General features: G+C 38.7%; 1 protein-coding gene across 1 annotated transcript; it reads left to right on the forward strand.

Annotated features, from left to right (window-relative positions):
* Window positions 1-820: 820 nt before the first annotated feature.
* Window positions 821-1,189, forward strand: LOC118842932 (trafficking protein particle complex subunit 6B-like). Its single transcript, XM_036750284.1, has 2 exons — window positions 821-1,028; window positions 1,113-1,189. Exons 1-2 carry the CDS (start codon window positions 821-823, stop codon window positions 1,187-1,189), a joined length of 285 nt encoding a protein of 94 aa, XP_036606179.1.
* Window positions 1,190-16,187: the final 14,998 nt, after the last annotated feature.

Raw genomic sequence — 16,187 nt, forward strand, 5'->3', positions numbered from 1 at the left:
GCAGCTAACAAAGAACAGAGGGAATGGGACAAAACATGGAGTGGAGGGGGCAGGTGGAGTGTGTGAAGCACTCCACTAAGTCTGAGTGAAAGAGCTCAGCATACAGCTTTGGTCAGTTCTGTACAAAAGTTACTTGGGGTAGAGACTTAGGCTGCTAAATTGTGAATTGTCCATTGTGGAAGGAGGCTGAGACACATTGAGATCCAGCCTCCAGAGAAGCCATCATCAGAAGGGAGGGGGGTCAGAAAGTGATAACAGGTTCTGTCATGAAATTTCACCTCTTCCTCTACTATACTGTTTCTTTTGGTGATCTCATCAGCTCCCATAATTTCCATAATCATCTCGAGTATCAGTTGCCTTATCCAGTGACCAAGGTATCATAATTCTCACAAGCTGATCAAGGTTTTCACATATCATTGTGGCTGACAGAAAAAAACTCTTTAATACTTCCTTTAAAGAATCACGGTTTGAGTTGCAGCGGAGTGGCTGATCCAGCAGCTGAGGTCTGCGCTCCCCGGCCACCAGCTGGCGGCTCAGATGAGGTGAAGTTCCGGCCCCCGCAACGACACACACACACACACACACACACACACACACACACACACACACACTTATGCCCTGCCCACAGAACAGAACTCTGACCATTGAGGTTGGAGGGCAGCCTGGAAGTGGCTGCATCCACCTCGGTGGCAGTGGTGGCCGCGGTACTCTGGTCTTGACCTCAGCACTCTCAGGGTACCCAGAGCAGGAGAAAAGAAGCAGGAAATAGCACAGGAGCCACTCTTCTTGCTTTTTCACTACGAGATGGTGACCAGTCTACATGTCCTCGGATCAGTGGGAGGTGGAAAATGGAAGATGCATTACTAAGCTGGGGAACATGGATTTGAGAGTGGGACATGGATTGATAGAAAGGCTTGCAAAGAACACTGCAAGGTTCAAGGATGAATTAGATATCATGAAGTTCATTTGCAAAGATTTTCGGACCACTGTTTTCAAGAAACAAATGTATAATCTAAGGACAAATCATCAGGGCATCTATATACTGCAGGACAACAAATTTTGACTCCTGACTCAGATGTCTGCAAGAAAACAGTATTTAGATCATGCACCTAAGTATTTAGCATTTACATGTGGCTTCATCAGAGGTGGCTTACCAAATATGGGCATAAAAAAGTATTGTGATAGCTGAAGTATCAGTAATGTCAGCATGTAAATTTCAAGTGATGATCCAGCATATGTAGCATGTACTCAAATGTTTCTACAATATAAAGAGATTTATTCATGAATAAAGAAAAAAATAAAGAAACATGTTCTGAGACTGGTTAGATACAGTGAGTTGGGTAAATTTGTATTCAATCCACCAGATCCAAACAGTTCCATTCCAGGGTGGAGTTCTATAGTTAAGTGGATAGTGTCTTCCTGCCCCTCCTTGCCTGCACCCCACCTCCCCACCCGCCCCCCGCCCCCGGTCCTATTCTCCCCACCTGCCATGGTCTCTAGAGAACAACAGCATCTAGAGAAAAGCCACTTCTGTTCTCCATAATAGTAGTGAATGCTTTTGGTGAGTGTATACCTATTTTATGCCTTGCTTAATATTAATAATCAGAGGCTTCTAACAGTAAGTAATCTCTGTGGTTGCATCTACAAGGAATATTTTATGATCTTAATATATGCCTTGAAGACACCTTGTTAAGGCTTCATTTTGTGCGACTTAATTGAATGCTTTCCTATAATTAAACAAACAGCAGATTCTTGTTAAAAAAATAATCATTTCTTTGTATGTGCCTCTGAGATCTACTTAGATAGCCCTAAAACCTTTTGTGAACTCAAGACTTAAATCTCTAATTGTCTTTTATACATTTTGAACTGGATGTTCTTTAGAAATCTTAAACTCAACATGTTTAAAACTGAGCTCATTTTTCCCCCAAAATCTCTCTCCTCTCTTCCTAACTTCTTCATCACTGTTGAGAATACCACCATCCTCCCGTTCCCAAAAACTAGCAACCTCAGTAACCTCAACTCCTCATTCACTCAAAAACTCCATGATTGGAAAATCAGTTGTCAAGTCCTACCTTGTATCTTCTGCCTTCTAAACATCTATTGTATATGTTCCCTTCTCTCCAGTGACTCTGCAAACACTCTGGGGCAGTCCCTCGTTGTCTCATACTTGGACTGTTGCAGAAGCCTATAGGCTGGTCACTCTACCTCAAGTCTCTCGCCACTCCAATCCATCTTCTATTCAGTCATCAAATTGATCTTCTCAAAATGGAGGTCTAATAATAAAATCACACTTCATCTACCATATTCAGTAAACTACAGTTGTTCTCTACTACCTCTAGGATCAAATATACAATCCTTTGTTTGCCTTTTAATGCCCTTCATAATCTGGCCACTTTTGCTTTTCTAGTCTTCTTATACTTTACTCCCTATCCCCCAATGTTCCTCAGTCCTGGGACACTGATATCCTTGCTCTTATTCCTCACTCATGACACCTCATCTCCCGGCTCTGAGTAAAGTTTCCCATCCAGCTGCTTTCATGGACTTTATATTCTCCAGAAATTCACCATCCTGCAAGATGAAATCAACTCTGAAATTCCCTTTTCCTCAATGTTCCCTGTCTGCGGCCCCTTCCTCCCTCTGATTGGTATGGGTTCCTTCTCCCAAGTCCTCTATCGTTTAAGAGGGCACTGATGGCAGTGATCCCATTATTTCCCACTTGCAGAACTTCATCATGTCCCTTGCCCTCCACAACACCTGCTCTTTACCTTTTTATGTGGTGTCTTCCCTTATTTGAGTGAACTTTTTGAGGGTAGGATCTGGTTTATGCCTTTTCTTAAATGTGTAATTGTATCATTAGCCCCTGAAGGTGTACTTCTCAATAATCATCACCCAACAGACACAAATAGCTCTTAGAAAAGCAATTTTCTGAGGTGGCATAGTAAAGACAGTAGCAATGAAATATTCTCTCACCCTTCCCTCCTCAGACAAAAAGAAAATCTGCAGTGTGTGTACTGAATCAGAGGGAAGAATGGATGTGCTTTTAGCATATGATGATAGTAAGATGCACACATAAAAAGCACAAACATATGTAACATAAATTGCAATAAGCTCAAAAATTTGAAGAGAATGGATCAAGTATTTTAATAACTGAAGTAAGGAGGAGAAATTTTAATAAAACCAAGAATAGATGTCACAAAAAGATGAAGTATATGATCCTGATTAAATGAAATTGAAAAGTTTTTTGCAGGAATGGAATAAATGCAACTATGACAAGAAGGGAAACTAGTGATTGGGGAAATATTTGCATTAATATGTCTGATATGGGTCTGATATCCAAACTATTCAGATGTGACTGTGTGTGTGTGTATCTCTGCGTGTGTGTATCTGTGTGTATGTGCATGTGCAGAAAAAGAGAGAAAGAACACTTTTATGTAATAATTTGATTTTCAAAGTACTTTACATGTGTTATATTACTTGATCTTCACCCTATGAGGTAGGTGCTATTAAGAACCCCATTTTAGGGAGCAAAGATGGTGCTGTGAAAGGAAGGAACTACCAGAGAGTTAGAAGCCACTACTAGACTGAGAGGGGTAGGAGCACCAGGCATGCGGAAGAGCACCAGAGCAAACCAACCAGGAACAGGAGAGGAATCTAGCCAGCATGTGGGTCTGGGAGAGTGCTGGGTGAGCAAAACACTGGAGCAGGAACAGGCCCAGGGCAGAAGTACAAGCTATGGCTGTGATACAGCCACTGGCCTCTCAGCTCAGGATGGGAGTCTGTCAGAGCGCAGAGCCAGCAGCCATGGGAGCAACTGGCCCAGAGGCCTCCAACACAAAGTCTAAAACTTTGAAACTCACCTTCTTGAACTTCCAGGAGCCATGATGTGCAGGTAAAATGGTTTTTATCCCTCCCTTGAATAAACCCAGAGAATAATACCTCAGGAAAAACAGAGGAGCCAGAAGCATGGCTTTAGCACCAAGAGAAGTGGGGGAGAGGGCCCTTCCTGTGGTGGCAGAAGGAGACTAGTGCAGGAAGAGAGGTATCCCAATAGCCCTCAGCTCGGCAGAACAATGAGAGTAACTGAGCCCCAGTGAGAACACCAGACTTGGCTTTGCACAGCCACAGGAAGTGGCAGACACCAACACGGACAAGAACTGAGACCACCCATGCTGTAGAACAGTCCTGGGGAAGAGGAGACTCCCAGCAGGCAGACCACCCCTCCCCCACACCTCACAAAACCAGAGGACATATTACATAAAGCTAGACCCCAACACAAGAAACTTAGGACAGAGCCCCCTGAGTCCCAGAAGCAGAGATCCACTTCAGAAACCAGGGGGAAAAAACACCATAAAAAATAGTAAGAAGCTTTCAAAGACAATTGATTTGTATTATGGAGATAGGGAAGATCAAAATACCAATTCAGAAGAGATTAGCATAGACACTACACCCACATCTGAAACCTCAAAAGGGAAAGTGAACTGGTCTCCAGACCAAAAAGCATTCCTGGAAGAACTCAAGGAGGACTTTAAAAACCAAAATAGGGAGGTAAAAGATAAAATGGAAAAAAAAAAATTAAATGAGGAAAACAAATCTTTAAAAGGTAAAATTGGGGAATTGGTTAAGGAAAATCAGAATATAAATGGAGAAAATGTCTCATTGAAAAGTAAAATCAACCAAATGGAAAAGTAGATAGAGAAGACAAAGGAAGAAAATAAAACATTAAAAATTAGAATTGGGCAAGTAGAAGCTAATGACTCCATGAGACATCAAGAATCAGTCAAACAAAATCTAAAGAGTGAAAAGTAGAAGAAAACATGAAATATCTGATTGGAAAAACAACTGACCTGGAAAACAGATCCAGGAGAGACAATCTAAGAATTGTTGTTCTATCTCAAAGCTATAATGATATAAAGATCCTGGACAGTATCTTCCACGAAATCCTTAAGGAAAATTGCCCAGAGGTAGTAGAACCAGAAGGTGAAATTGTCATTGAAGGAATCCACCCATCACCCCCTGAAAAAGATCCCAAATTGAAAACTCCAAGAAGTATTATAGCCAAATTCCAGAAATACCAGGTCAAGGAGAAAACACTGCAAGCAGCATAGACCAATATCTTATACCATATACCAAAATAAAGTCAAAATGGGTTCATGATTTAGGAATAAAGGCTGGCACTATAAGCAATTTGGGAGAGCAAGGAATAGTTTACCTATCAGATTTATGGGAAAGCAAAGAATTCATGACCCAACAAGAGATAGAGAGAATTACAAAATACAAAATGTATAACTTTGATTACGTTAAATTGAAAAGTTTTTGTATAAACAAAGCCAATACAACAAAGATTAGGAGGGAAGCAGAAAATTGGGAGAAAATCTTTACAACTAGTGTCTCTGACAAAGGCGTCATCTCTAAAATATACAGGGATCTGAGCCATATTTATAGGAATACAAGTCATTCCCCAATAGCAAAATGGTCAAAGGATATGAACAGGAAGTTTTCAGAGGAAGAAATTAAAGATAACTATAGGCATATAAAAAAGTGCTCGAAATCACTACTGACTAGAGAAATGCAAATCCAAACAACTCTTAGGTACCACATCTCTCCTGTCAGATTGGCTAAAATGACAAAACAGGAAAATGATAAATCCAGAAGAGGATATGGGAAAATTGGAACATTGTTACATTGCTGGTGGAGTTGTGAACTGATCCAGCCATTCTGGAGAGCAATTTGGAACTATACACAAAGGGCCATAAAAATGTTCATATCCTTTGACCCAGCAATACCTCTTCTAGGGTTGTATCCCAAAGAGATCACAGAAGTGGGGAAAGGACCCATATGTACAAAAATATTTATAGCTGCTCTTTTTGTAGTATCAAAGAATTGGAAATCAAGGGGAGGCCCATCAATTGCAGAATGGTTGAACAAGTTGTGGTATATGAAGGTCATGCAATACTATTGTTCTATAAGAAATGGGGAAGATACAGACTTCATAATAACATGGAAAAACCTACACAATATAATGCTGAGAAAACGTAGAAGAACCAGGAGAACATTATACACAACTACAGATATATGGATTCTGTGATGACTTACCCTGATAGACTTTGCTCTTCTCAGCAATACAAGGTTCAAAGACAACTCCAAAGGACTCATGAAGGAGAGAACTATGGAGACTGAATGCAGAAACATTGTTTGCTCTCCTTTTTTTTCCTTTATTTCTGTTTTTGTTTTCTTTTTTGTTTTGTTCCTTCTTTCTTATGATTCATTCCATTGGTCATAATTCTTCTTTACAACTTGACTATTGTGTAAATAAGTTCAATGCAAGCATGTATGTAAATCTTAATTAAAAAAAAGAACCCTATATTACAGATTAGGAAGCTGAGAGTGATATACACAAATATATGAGACCAAGAGCCATTCCTCAATGTATAGATGTTCAAAAACTACAAGCATGTAGTTATTAAAAAAATTATAAACTACCTTTAAATGAAAAATTTCCAAAATAACTAATAAGAAAAGAAATGCAAATCAAAGCAACTCTAAGATTTTCTATTATATCCAATAAATTGGCATAGATGACAGAGATGGAAAGAGTCGATTTTGGAGGGACTGTAAGAAGACAGATGTTCTATAGTGGTTGTTATCCTTCATTCTGGAAGAGGACCAAAATGACATCACTATGTTGCAGTCAGTGTACGATGTGTCTGACTGTGACTGATCAAACCAAAACCAGCTTAGAAAGCTCTACCACAGGTCAAGCACAAATAGTCCACATGAACATTTGGAATTTGGAGTGAAGCAATCTTTAAATGCTGCTTCACTCATAGAGCACATCTCCTTCAATACAGGCATGCCATGCTGGATGGCCCTTTGCCCATTGTCTCCCATTTCATGCAATCAACTCCAAAGTTCTTCAGCTACACCTTGAGAGTATCCTTGAATTGCTTTTTCTGACCTCCATGTGAGTGCTTGCCTTATGTGAATTCTCCAAAATATATTTTTTTAGGCAAACGTACATTTGGTATTAGACAACTTGGCCAGCCCATCAGAGTTCCTCTCTCTGCTCAATAAAATTTGAATGCTTGGAAGTTTAGCATGAGAAATAACCTCAGTGTCCAGTATATTATCTTGCCAGGTGATCTTCAGAATCTTCATAAGACAATTCAAATGGAAGTGATTAAGTTTCCTGGCATGGCACTGGCATATTGTCCAGGTTTTATGGGTATGAATCAAGCATGAAGTCAACAAAATGGCTCTGTAGACCTTCAGTTCAGTAGGCAGTCTAATATTTCTTCTTTTCCACAGTTTCCTTTGGAATCTCCAAACCACTGAGCTAGCTCCGGCAATACAAGGACCAATCTCATCATCTATGTGGACTTCCTGGAAAGTATACAACTAAGGTTAATACATCTGAGCCTCAGAGGTTGCACTGAGTTAACAGTCATCTGTGAACAAAAGAGATATGCACAGCTCTCTCTCCATTTTAGTTTTGGCTTGTAGCCTTTTCAATTTAAATAATTTACCATCAGCACAGTAGCTGATGTTGATGTAATTTTCATCTTTGTTGAAGGCATCTGACAACACTGCTGAAAATACCATTCTAGAAAGCATGGGAGCAAGCACACAGCTCTGCTTCATGCAGTTCATGACTGGGAAAGAAGGAGGGAATAATCATTATTCAGAACCTAGGCAAGTAAGGCATAATAATATTGACACACACTACTTATGAGCTTCTCTAGGCAACCACATTTTGCTATAATTTTCCCAAAAGCCTTCATGACTGACAGTATCAAAGCCTTGGTCAGATCAGTGAACATTTTGAACAGACCTCTGTTCAACTCCTGGCCTTTCTCCTGGAGTTGCTGGGCAGCAAACACTATATTAACCATTCCTCAGCCCTTTCTGAAGCCACAGTGGCTCTCAGGTAGACAATCATCTTCCAGGTAAAGGGTTAGCCTATTAGGGAGGACTCTGGTAAGAATCTTGGCAGCAATGACCAAGAGAGAGACCTTCCGTGATTGTCACAGGACATCTATTTCATTTACCTTTGTAAAGACGGATAATGGAGTCATCCTTGAACTCCTGGGGGATAACCTCCTCTTGTCATATAAGCCAGAAAATTTCAGACAACTTTTGTCTGAATAGTGGACACCCTGCCTTGTAAATCTCAGCTGGAATAAAATTAGCACCAAGCTCTCTGACACACAAGAGGAGCCTAATGGCATTCAAAACCTCTTCAATTGGAAGTTTGGCTAGAGAGGAATTGACTTCAACCTGAGGTACGAGGTCAATGGCTTCAGCATTGATGGATAGTCTGTTGAGAACACTATGGGAGTATTCACTCCATCTCTCCAGGAATATGTCCTTAACAATAATCAATGTGGCTCCATCAGTGCTGAGAAGCTGAGAAGCACCGTAGGTCTTTGGCTCATAAATAGCCTTCAGGGCATCACAAAAGTACTTTGGGTTTTTGCTATCAGCATAAAACTGAATTTCATATGCCTTCTTACTGAGCCAAGAATCCTGAGTCTCTCTAAGCTTCACTTGCACTTTACTTTTGATGGAATTAAATGGTGCCTTCTTAGAGACAGACAAACTATCCTGCTGGCAAACCCTGAGGGGTTCTCATTTTTCATTTAGCAGGTTCTGAATTTCCCCATCCTTTTCATTAAACCAATCTTGATGTTTGTGAGTGTTCTGACCCAGATGAACAAATTTAGTGCCTTACACCAAATCTCTGAAAGCTGCCCACTCCTTTTCTGCTCCACTGTTGCCAACTCTGCTGGCTCAGCTTTCCCTCCAAGTCAGCAACAAATTGTTCATACTCAGAGAAGTTCACTAATCTGTTGACATTAAGTCATCTGGTAGTTGTCTCGCCTTGGGACCGCAGCTTTTGTTGAATGTGAACATTTAGCTTGGAAATAGTAAATCTATGACCAGTCCACTCTGTACCACACATCACATTAATCCCTCTTACATCCTGTCTCTTCTTACAATGACATAGTCTATTAAATACCAATTTATGCTGCAAGAGTGCATCCACAATTTTATTGTGTTTAGGTAAATGGAAGATGGTGATGAGAAGGTCATGAGATGAATAAATCTTTAACAGTAAGTGACCATTGCTGTTGCTGTTTCTGACTCCTTCCTCTCAAGGACTCTCTGCCATGTCTGGTAGTCTGTTTCTCCTCTTACATTAAAATCATCTAGAATTACAAGCATATCCATTTTTGGAACATTGATGATGAGGGTCTCCAGGTAAAGGGTGTGTTCAGGGAAGACTAGTACTTCTGGTATCAGGGCTGCTGAACACTTTTGGGGACTGCTTTCCACCTTTGGTGTCCACATGATTCATCCGACTCTTACTGTTGGCTCCAAGGAGCTATAGCATGTACATTGGCTAGAATCCAGTAACCATTTCAGCACAGGCTAAAATCAGGTTGAGGGTAACCAAGCAGTCTCAAGCTCTTTTGTGAGTTAGGGAGGTGTCTACCTCAAGCATGTGAAGACTTCCCCTAGAGAAGTGGGCATATAAGAGCAATTTTTTTCAACAGTCATGAAGATAGCTAAAGCAGGTGATGTGGGGCACTTAGAGCTTGCTTAGCCATTGAAGATGCTAAGGTCATGTACTGCATCCTAAGCCATCACTAGTCATCTTGATTTTGTCTCGACTCTGATTACTCTAGAAGAAAGAATGAGGCTAATAGCCACATGACTCTGCCTCACTTAAATCCAGTTTATACACAAATCAAAAGACATCACCTATACCCATAACATTTTACCATTTTTTACCATCCTCAAGGTCCTGTGGCAACAGGGAAGTGATTAAGCACCAGGTGCAGATAAACTGGGAGCTCTAGGCACTACCCTGCACACAAGTGGCCCAGGACATAGGATTGTCTTCCCACTGGACTGAAGAAGCAGTGGGATTCAGCAGCCCCCTGGGTGTCTAAGAAGCCTTTTTGAAGGACTGAACTGTTCACTTCCCAGCAGAAAGAAGGAGCTAGAAAAGATGCCCTAACCAACCCTGGTCTCCTTACCCAGCAGGCAGACATATACACTATGGTCAAAATACAGAAAAAAAAAATGTACAAAAACTTTTGCTAAGATGATTCCATTCACCATCTGTACATGAAATGTCCACATGCTTATGGACAACATGAAATCCAGTAGACCTGAAAAACAAACAGCTCTTGTTGTGAGACAACTCAGCAGGTATCACATCCAAACAGCATCTCTCAGTCAAACAAGCCTAGCAAATGGAGGCCAGCTTACTGAAGTCAGAGCTGCATACACATTCTTCTGGAGTCACAGCAATGAAGGGGAGTACCATGAAGCTGATATATGTTTTGGAATCAAAATTAATCTAGTCAACAAGCTTGCATTTCCTCCAAAAGGAATGAGTGATAGGCTCATGACAATGTGATTGCCACTTGCAGGAAAGCACCATGTTGCCGTCAACAATGCATAATCTCCCATCATAATGACCTCTAATGAGGTCAAAGCAAATTTCATGAAGACAAGTGTTCTAATGTATTGTTGGATGAAAATCAATTTGTGGGAAACAATAGGAATTCTGTTTCCACAGGATTTAAACTCTTCCCTGCTTTGAGTGATAGCTGAATATAAGTCAGAGGTGACTGGTTCTAATCAGATTTGTAACCCAGAAGAACCAGGTTTCTGACCAGGTAAAAAGTCAGAAGCTTGTATGCATGCTTAATGAGCTATTTGAAGGGAAAGCTATCAGGGAGGAGAGCATAAAGTGGGAGGTTCAGGAGGTTGCATCTAGTCAATAGAAATCAAGGCGGGAACTTTGAATAAGGATGAATTATAAAGCATTTCTGTAAGTGGCTTAACATGTACTTGAGCCTGGCCCTTTTTCAGAAGGGTTAGAGTCCAAGTCACCCATCAGATAATTACATGAAATAAAAATCTTTTTTTTCTAAATTCACTTGTGGCCAGGTGGAATTCTTGGTAAGTCGATTATTTCTAACAGATTCAAACATTCTATAAATGCATTTGGAATTATGTAAGAATAGTCAATTAACAAACATTTATTAAGCACTTACTTTGTCCCAGGAACTATGTTCAGCCCTGGGAATATAAAGAAAGGAAAAAGACCGTTTCTTCTCTCAAAGAGTTCATAGTCTAACAGGGGAGACAATATATAAATAAGTATGTATAATCAAGGTATATGGGATAAATCGGAGAAAAATCAACAGAGGGAAGGCACTAGATAGTACAGTGAAAACTGATTAATTTTTTATCCAGGGATTCCATTACCAAACATATGAACAAAAGAGGTTAAGGATAAAAGGAAAGATCCCATATATACCAAAATATTCAGGAAAGCACATTTTTTTTGTATGAGTAAACAATTAGGAAAAAAAAGTACCCATAGACTGGAGAATAGTTAAGTTGTATTCAGTAGAATATTATTGCACTTTAAGAAGCAATGAACATGAGAATAACATATAAACTGATGCCGAACCAGTAAAATAACATACAGAAAGTATAAAGGGAAATAATATCAAAAACCAAAAATGAACGCTTTGTAACTATAATAACCAAGCTTTGCGATTATATTGATAAAGATGAGAAAATGTACCTCCCTTTCTGTTGGAATGATAGGGTCCTAAGAAGGGGAAATATGGCATGTACTATCAGAAATGTTTTAAACAGTTGAGTTTTCTTTTTTAATTGCTTCCTTCCCCAACTTTTTTCTTTTAATCTTTGTTATAAGGGATAATCTCCTGGGAGGATACATTTGGAGGGTAAAAGAAAAATGACATCAATTTTTTAAATTAAAAAAGGTATCAATTTTGTAATTAAAAGCGTTTTAAATCACCTAAAATTCTACTATATGATTGACTCTTTTGCCATGAATAGCAGAAAATAAAAGAAAAATACACCATCCTAAGTGAAGTCCTAAATCTGCATTTCCTCTAATTAAACTATTCATCTTTAATTAAACCAGAATAGCTTCAGTTTAGGAAAAAGCTGCACTTGTGTTCTTTAAAAAGACAATAAACTCCTCCAGAGCAGGGTCTGTGTTATATTAATCTTTGTATTTCACATGGGAGAAATTAAATTTTTTTAAAAAACCATAAATATTTTTATAGCACTTGATCACTAAGCAAATTTCATAAGAAGTGGTTCATTAATTTGGTAGTAGGTGTTTGCTGTGTGCTATATTATATTATAAATTCTTAGTAATGATTAGTGATTCCATATTTATGACAGCATTTTTAGGAGACTGGGTAACCTTTGAAAACTTTATAGGCTAATAAAAAAGGATATTATTAAAAATACCTTGTGGAGTTACAACAGTAGATCCTACATCAACCTTAATAACTTTATTTTTCTGCATTCAATAAGATGGAAGTAACCCTAAGAGAGGGAGGAAATATAGATCATGGCTGTGATTATGCTATCCGAAGCAATTCTTGGTAAGAATAAGTTAAAACTTTTTATATCAGCTTCCCCCCTTGGCCAAACTCTTCTTTTTCCATTTTATTTCATCTTTTTTTCTCTTGCTACTCCCTTGTTTATGCATTAAGCTTGCCAATTACATGCCCATTGGATTCTCTTAATAGCTGGATTATATTTGGAATATAATGTTTGGTTCTAGAAATCACATTGTAGGGCATTGATTTTCTGTAAACATCCAGAGGAAGAAGATAAGGATAGTGAAAGACCTTGAGAACATGCCCTGTGATTAACTGAAAGAATTGAGAGTATTTAACCTGGAGGGGGAAAACAAGTTTAGGAAGAATTTCTCTCTTCAAGTATTTGAAAGACTCTCATAGAAAGTGAACAGTACTGTGTTTCTTGGCTCCAGAAAGTAAAACTAGGACTGGTAGGTAGAAGTTCCTGAGATAGATTTAGAATTGATACAAAAAGGGGCAGCTAGGTGGCATAGTAGATAGAGTACCTTCCCTGGAGTCAGGAACACTTGAGTTCAAATCTGACACTTACTATCTCTGTGACCCCAGGCAAGTCACTTAACCCCAATAGCCTTGCAAAAAAAAAAAAAAAGAATTGATGCAAGGAAATCTATATAATGATTTAGAGAGAAAAAAATGGATTGAGATTCCTCAAGATGTAGTAGAATCCTCCTTATAGACATTTTTCAAGTGAAGGCTAGATGACTAGTTGACAGGTATTTTGTACCTTTTCATTTGAAAACAGGCTGGAATAGGTAGCCTCTGAGAGAAGGGGAATTCTGAGATAATGTTATTGTATTGACAACAGCAATAGTAATAGTTTAAGCCAACTGGTGGTATTCATAGTTGGGATGCTGATTTGTTGTACTTAATACTGGTTTCCATGAATTTAAATCTTACAAATATTATGTGATGAGGGACTGGCCAATGCATGCAAGCATGTACACTGTTTTGCACCAGATGAAATCCCCCTTATGGATTTCAGAGAATGACAGGTATTTTAGTATTATTTCTAATCTTTATATTGCATGACTTTAGGTTGTCTACTAAGCCAGGACTGAGAATGCATACAAAGGATTCCCAGAGTGGCAATTTGGTCTTTTCTCTCACTAGTTGTGTTTGAGTGAAGAGGCAATAACTGCTATAGGTCTTTAGGTGGGGACAGTGCCAATGGCCAGATTGACGTAAAGCCATGAGTACATGGCCCTGCTGTTGTTTGTCCCTGTTATGTCTAATTTTCTTGCCCTCTGCCTAGGAATATTGGAGACAGAAAAAACTCTGCTGTGACCTTGTGAGTTTTAAAAGGTTATGAGATCAAGGTCCAGGAACTAGAGCCCATGCCAGAGTTTTTGGACAGTTGATCAGGGTGAAGAGTCACCTGTTTGTTCCAGTTTGTTCTAGTGGATTGAGGATGATTCTACATTCAGAAGTAAATTTAGTGGAATGATTGCTTTTTCAGCCACTATGTTAAGTCTGAGCTCATACTTCTCAGAGAATAAGGTGGTATAGGGGAGGGTGTATACCTAAGTATTTGAGAAATGCTTTTGTACTTCCTGTTATGTCTTTCAAATAATTATTCTTTTATTTAAAAAAAAAGCTGATGTTAATTGGTTAAATGTTGTTGGGGTGCAAATCACCAGGTCAATCAATAATATAAGAGCAGGGCTGTCCAAAATATGGGCCCATGGGCCGCATGTGGCCTGCAGTGTGATTTTATGTGGCCCACCTGTGAGTTTTAATTTTCACAAGTGAAAAAATAAAATAGTAATTTGCATGGAACGTGTATTAGATTTTTTAATTCCATCACTAATAAATAATCACTTTGATGTTAATTTTTTTGGTGTTTTTAAGCAGTATTACAGACAGAACATATCAAATGGAATTTTCAATCTATCTGTGGGATGCATTCCGACTGTAGGATGCAGACTAGTCAGCATGCACCTACCCTTATACTGTTGTGTTGTCGTTTTGTTGTTTTGTGTTTGCTTTCGCCCTTCACACCTTCGCCCATCATGTTGATGATGTGCGTTCTCCCACTTTCTATTAGTCTACTATATTTTTTGTTCTGGGTGCGGCCTTCAAATAATTATTTTATTTTAATGTGACCCTAAGATAACCTAAGGTTAGACAGCCCTGATATAAGAGCATATCTGATGATTAATGTTGGGAAGATTATACCAGAATGGAAGCTGGAGCTGATAGCCCTTGAAAGACATCCCAAGTAAAAGACTTGGACCTAAAGGATAATGTCATAATCAAATTTGAGGATCAAGACAGAAATTACCTTTCAGATCTATGTGTAAGGGAATAGATTATGACCAAGCAAGGAAGGGATAGAGAGAATTGTAGACAATAAAATGAGAAATCTTGATTAACATTTTAAAGGTTTTGCACATACACACGAAGAAGTAGAGGCTAATAAATTTAGAAGGCAACTGGGGGAAAATCTTTCTAGGAAGATTCTTTGATATGTGTCCATTTCAAAGACATGTAAAAATTTTATTCAAATTTATAATAAACTCATTCTGCAATTAATAAATGTTCAAAAGATTTCAATAAGCACTTTTCAAAGGAAGAAGTCCAAGCTATCAATAGTAATATGAAAAAAAAAGCTCCAAATCACTAATAATTAAAGAAATGCAAATTAAAACAACTCAGGGTTACCACCCACCTAACGTTCATCAGATTGGCTAAGATGTCAGAAAAGGAAAATGAAAAATACTGTCTGGGTGTGGGAAAATAGACACACTAATACGGTGTAGTCGGTGGAGCTGCGAACTAGTCTAAACATTCTGGACAGCAGAGTCCCTTATAGAAAGGTACTCAGTATACAAAGTAGATCAGATTTAGGACAGCTATTTTTTCCACAGAAAGAAAAATTAAAACACAAAAGACCCATAAGCAGTCTGATAAATAATTAAAACATAAGACAGAAACCTAAGTCCTGTTGTACTCTCCTAGAAGGTTGTTACTTAAAATGTGTATTTCACCTTCACCTCAGTTCTGAACGTCCCCTCAAAACATTTACTTAAGGTGAGCTTCTGGCAAATGATTATAACTTCAACTCAACTCCTGGTGGTGGTCATTTTCTACTCCAGAAAGCATTGTAGTAACTTTAGGAAGTACTTCTGGCAAGAAGGCCAGTACCAACTAGGTAACCTAGGAACTCCTGAATTCCAGAGGTAACCACCAGTCTCAAAAGAAGTCATCTGTCAGGATTGCTATTATGTCCCAGTCTGAGTAGTTTTAAAGACCCAGCTTGTTCCTGCTAAGCAAACTTTCAAAAGAGACTCCTTCCACTCATGTGACAGAAAAATACAGGATGCAGGATGTTAGAAGATCTGGGCATTCCCAGGTCAAGACCCTTACAAAACTAATAGAAAATTTTACTCAACTACATAGATTACCTTGGAGACCAAATTAATCAAGATTAAAAGATGTGTTGTAAAATGCCAATTAGATTAAAAAATAACATAAATCTTTTGCCACTGTAATTCTTGATGCTATCTTGATATTAATAACTAATATTAACAATTTTGATAGTGAAAATTTTATCCCTACTCTGGTCTAGTGAAAAGAGCACTTAATTTAAAGAGGATCTAGGTTCAAATCATGCCTCTGTTGATTAGGACATTTGTGACTTTGGACAAACAAGGGATTTGAGTCTCTCTCAGTTTCAACTCTCTCAGAGAGTCGAATGCAAAATATATGCCAAGTAAATACAAAATAACTTTGTGGAGT

Source organism: Trichosurus vulpecula, chromosome 1 (assembly GCF_011100635.1).
Source record: "Trichosurus vulpecula isolate mTriVul1 chromosome 1, mTriVul1.pri, whole genome shotgun sequence".
NCBI lineage: Eukaryota > Metazoa > Chordata > Mammalia > Diprotodontia > Phalangeridae > Trichosurus > Trichosurus vulpecula.

What these genes read in the sequence shown, in the direction of transcription:
- LOC118842932 (XM_036750284.1), top strand. Translation starts at nt 821, where the DNA reads ATGTCCTCGGATCAGTGGGAGGTGGAAAATGGAAGATGCATTACTAAG. An exon ending in TAATCTAAGGACAAATCATC is followed by an intron (nt 1,029 to 1,112) that starts AGGGCATCTATA and finishes ATCATGCACCTA; the next exon opens with AGTATTTAGCATTTACATGT.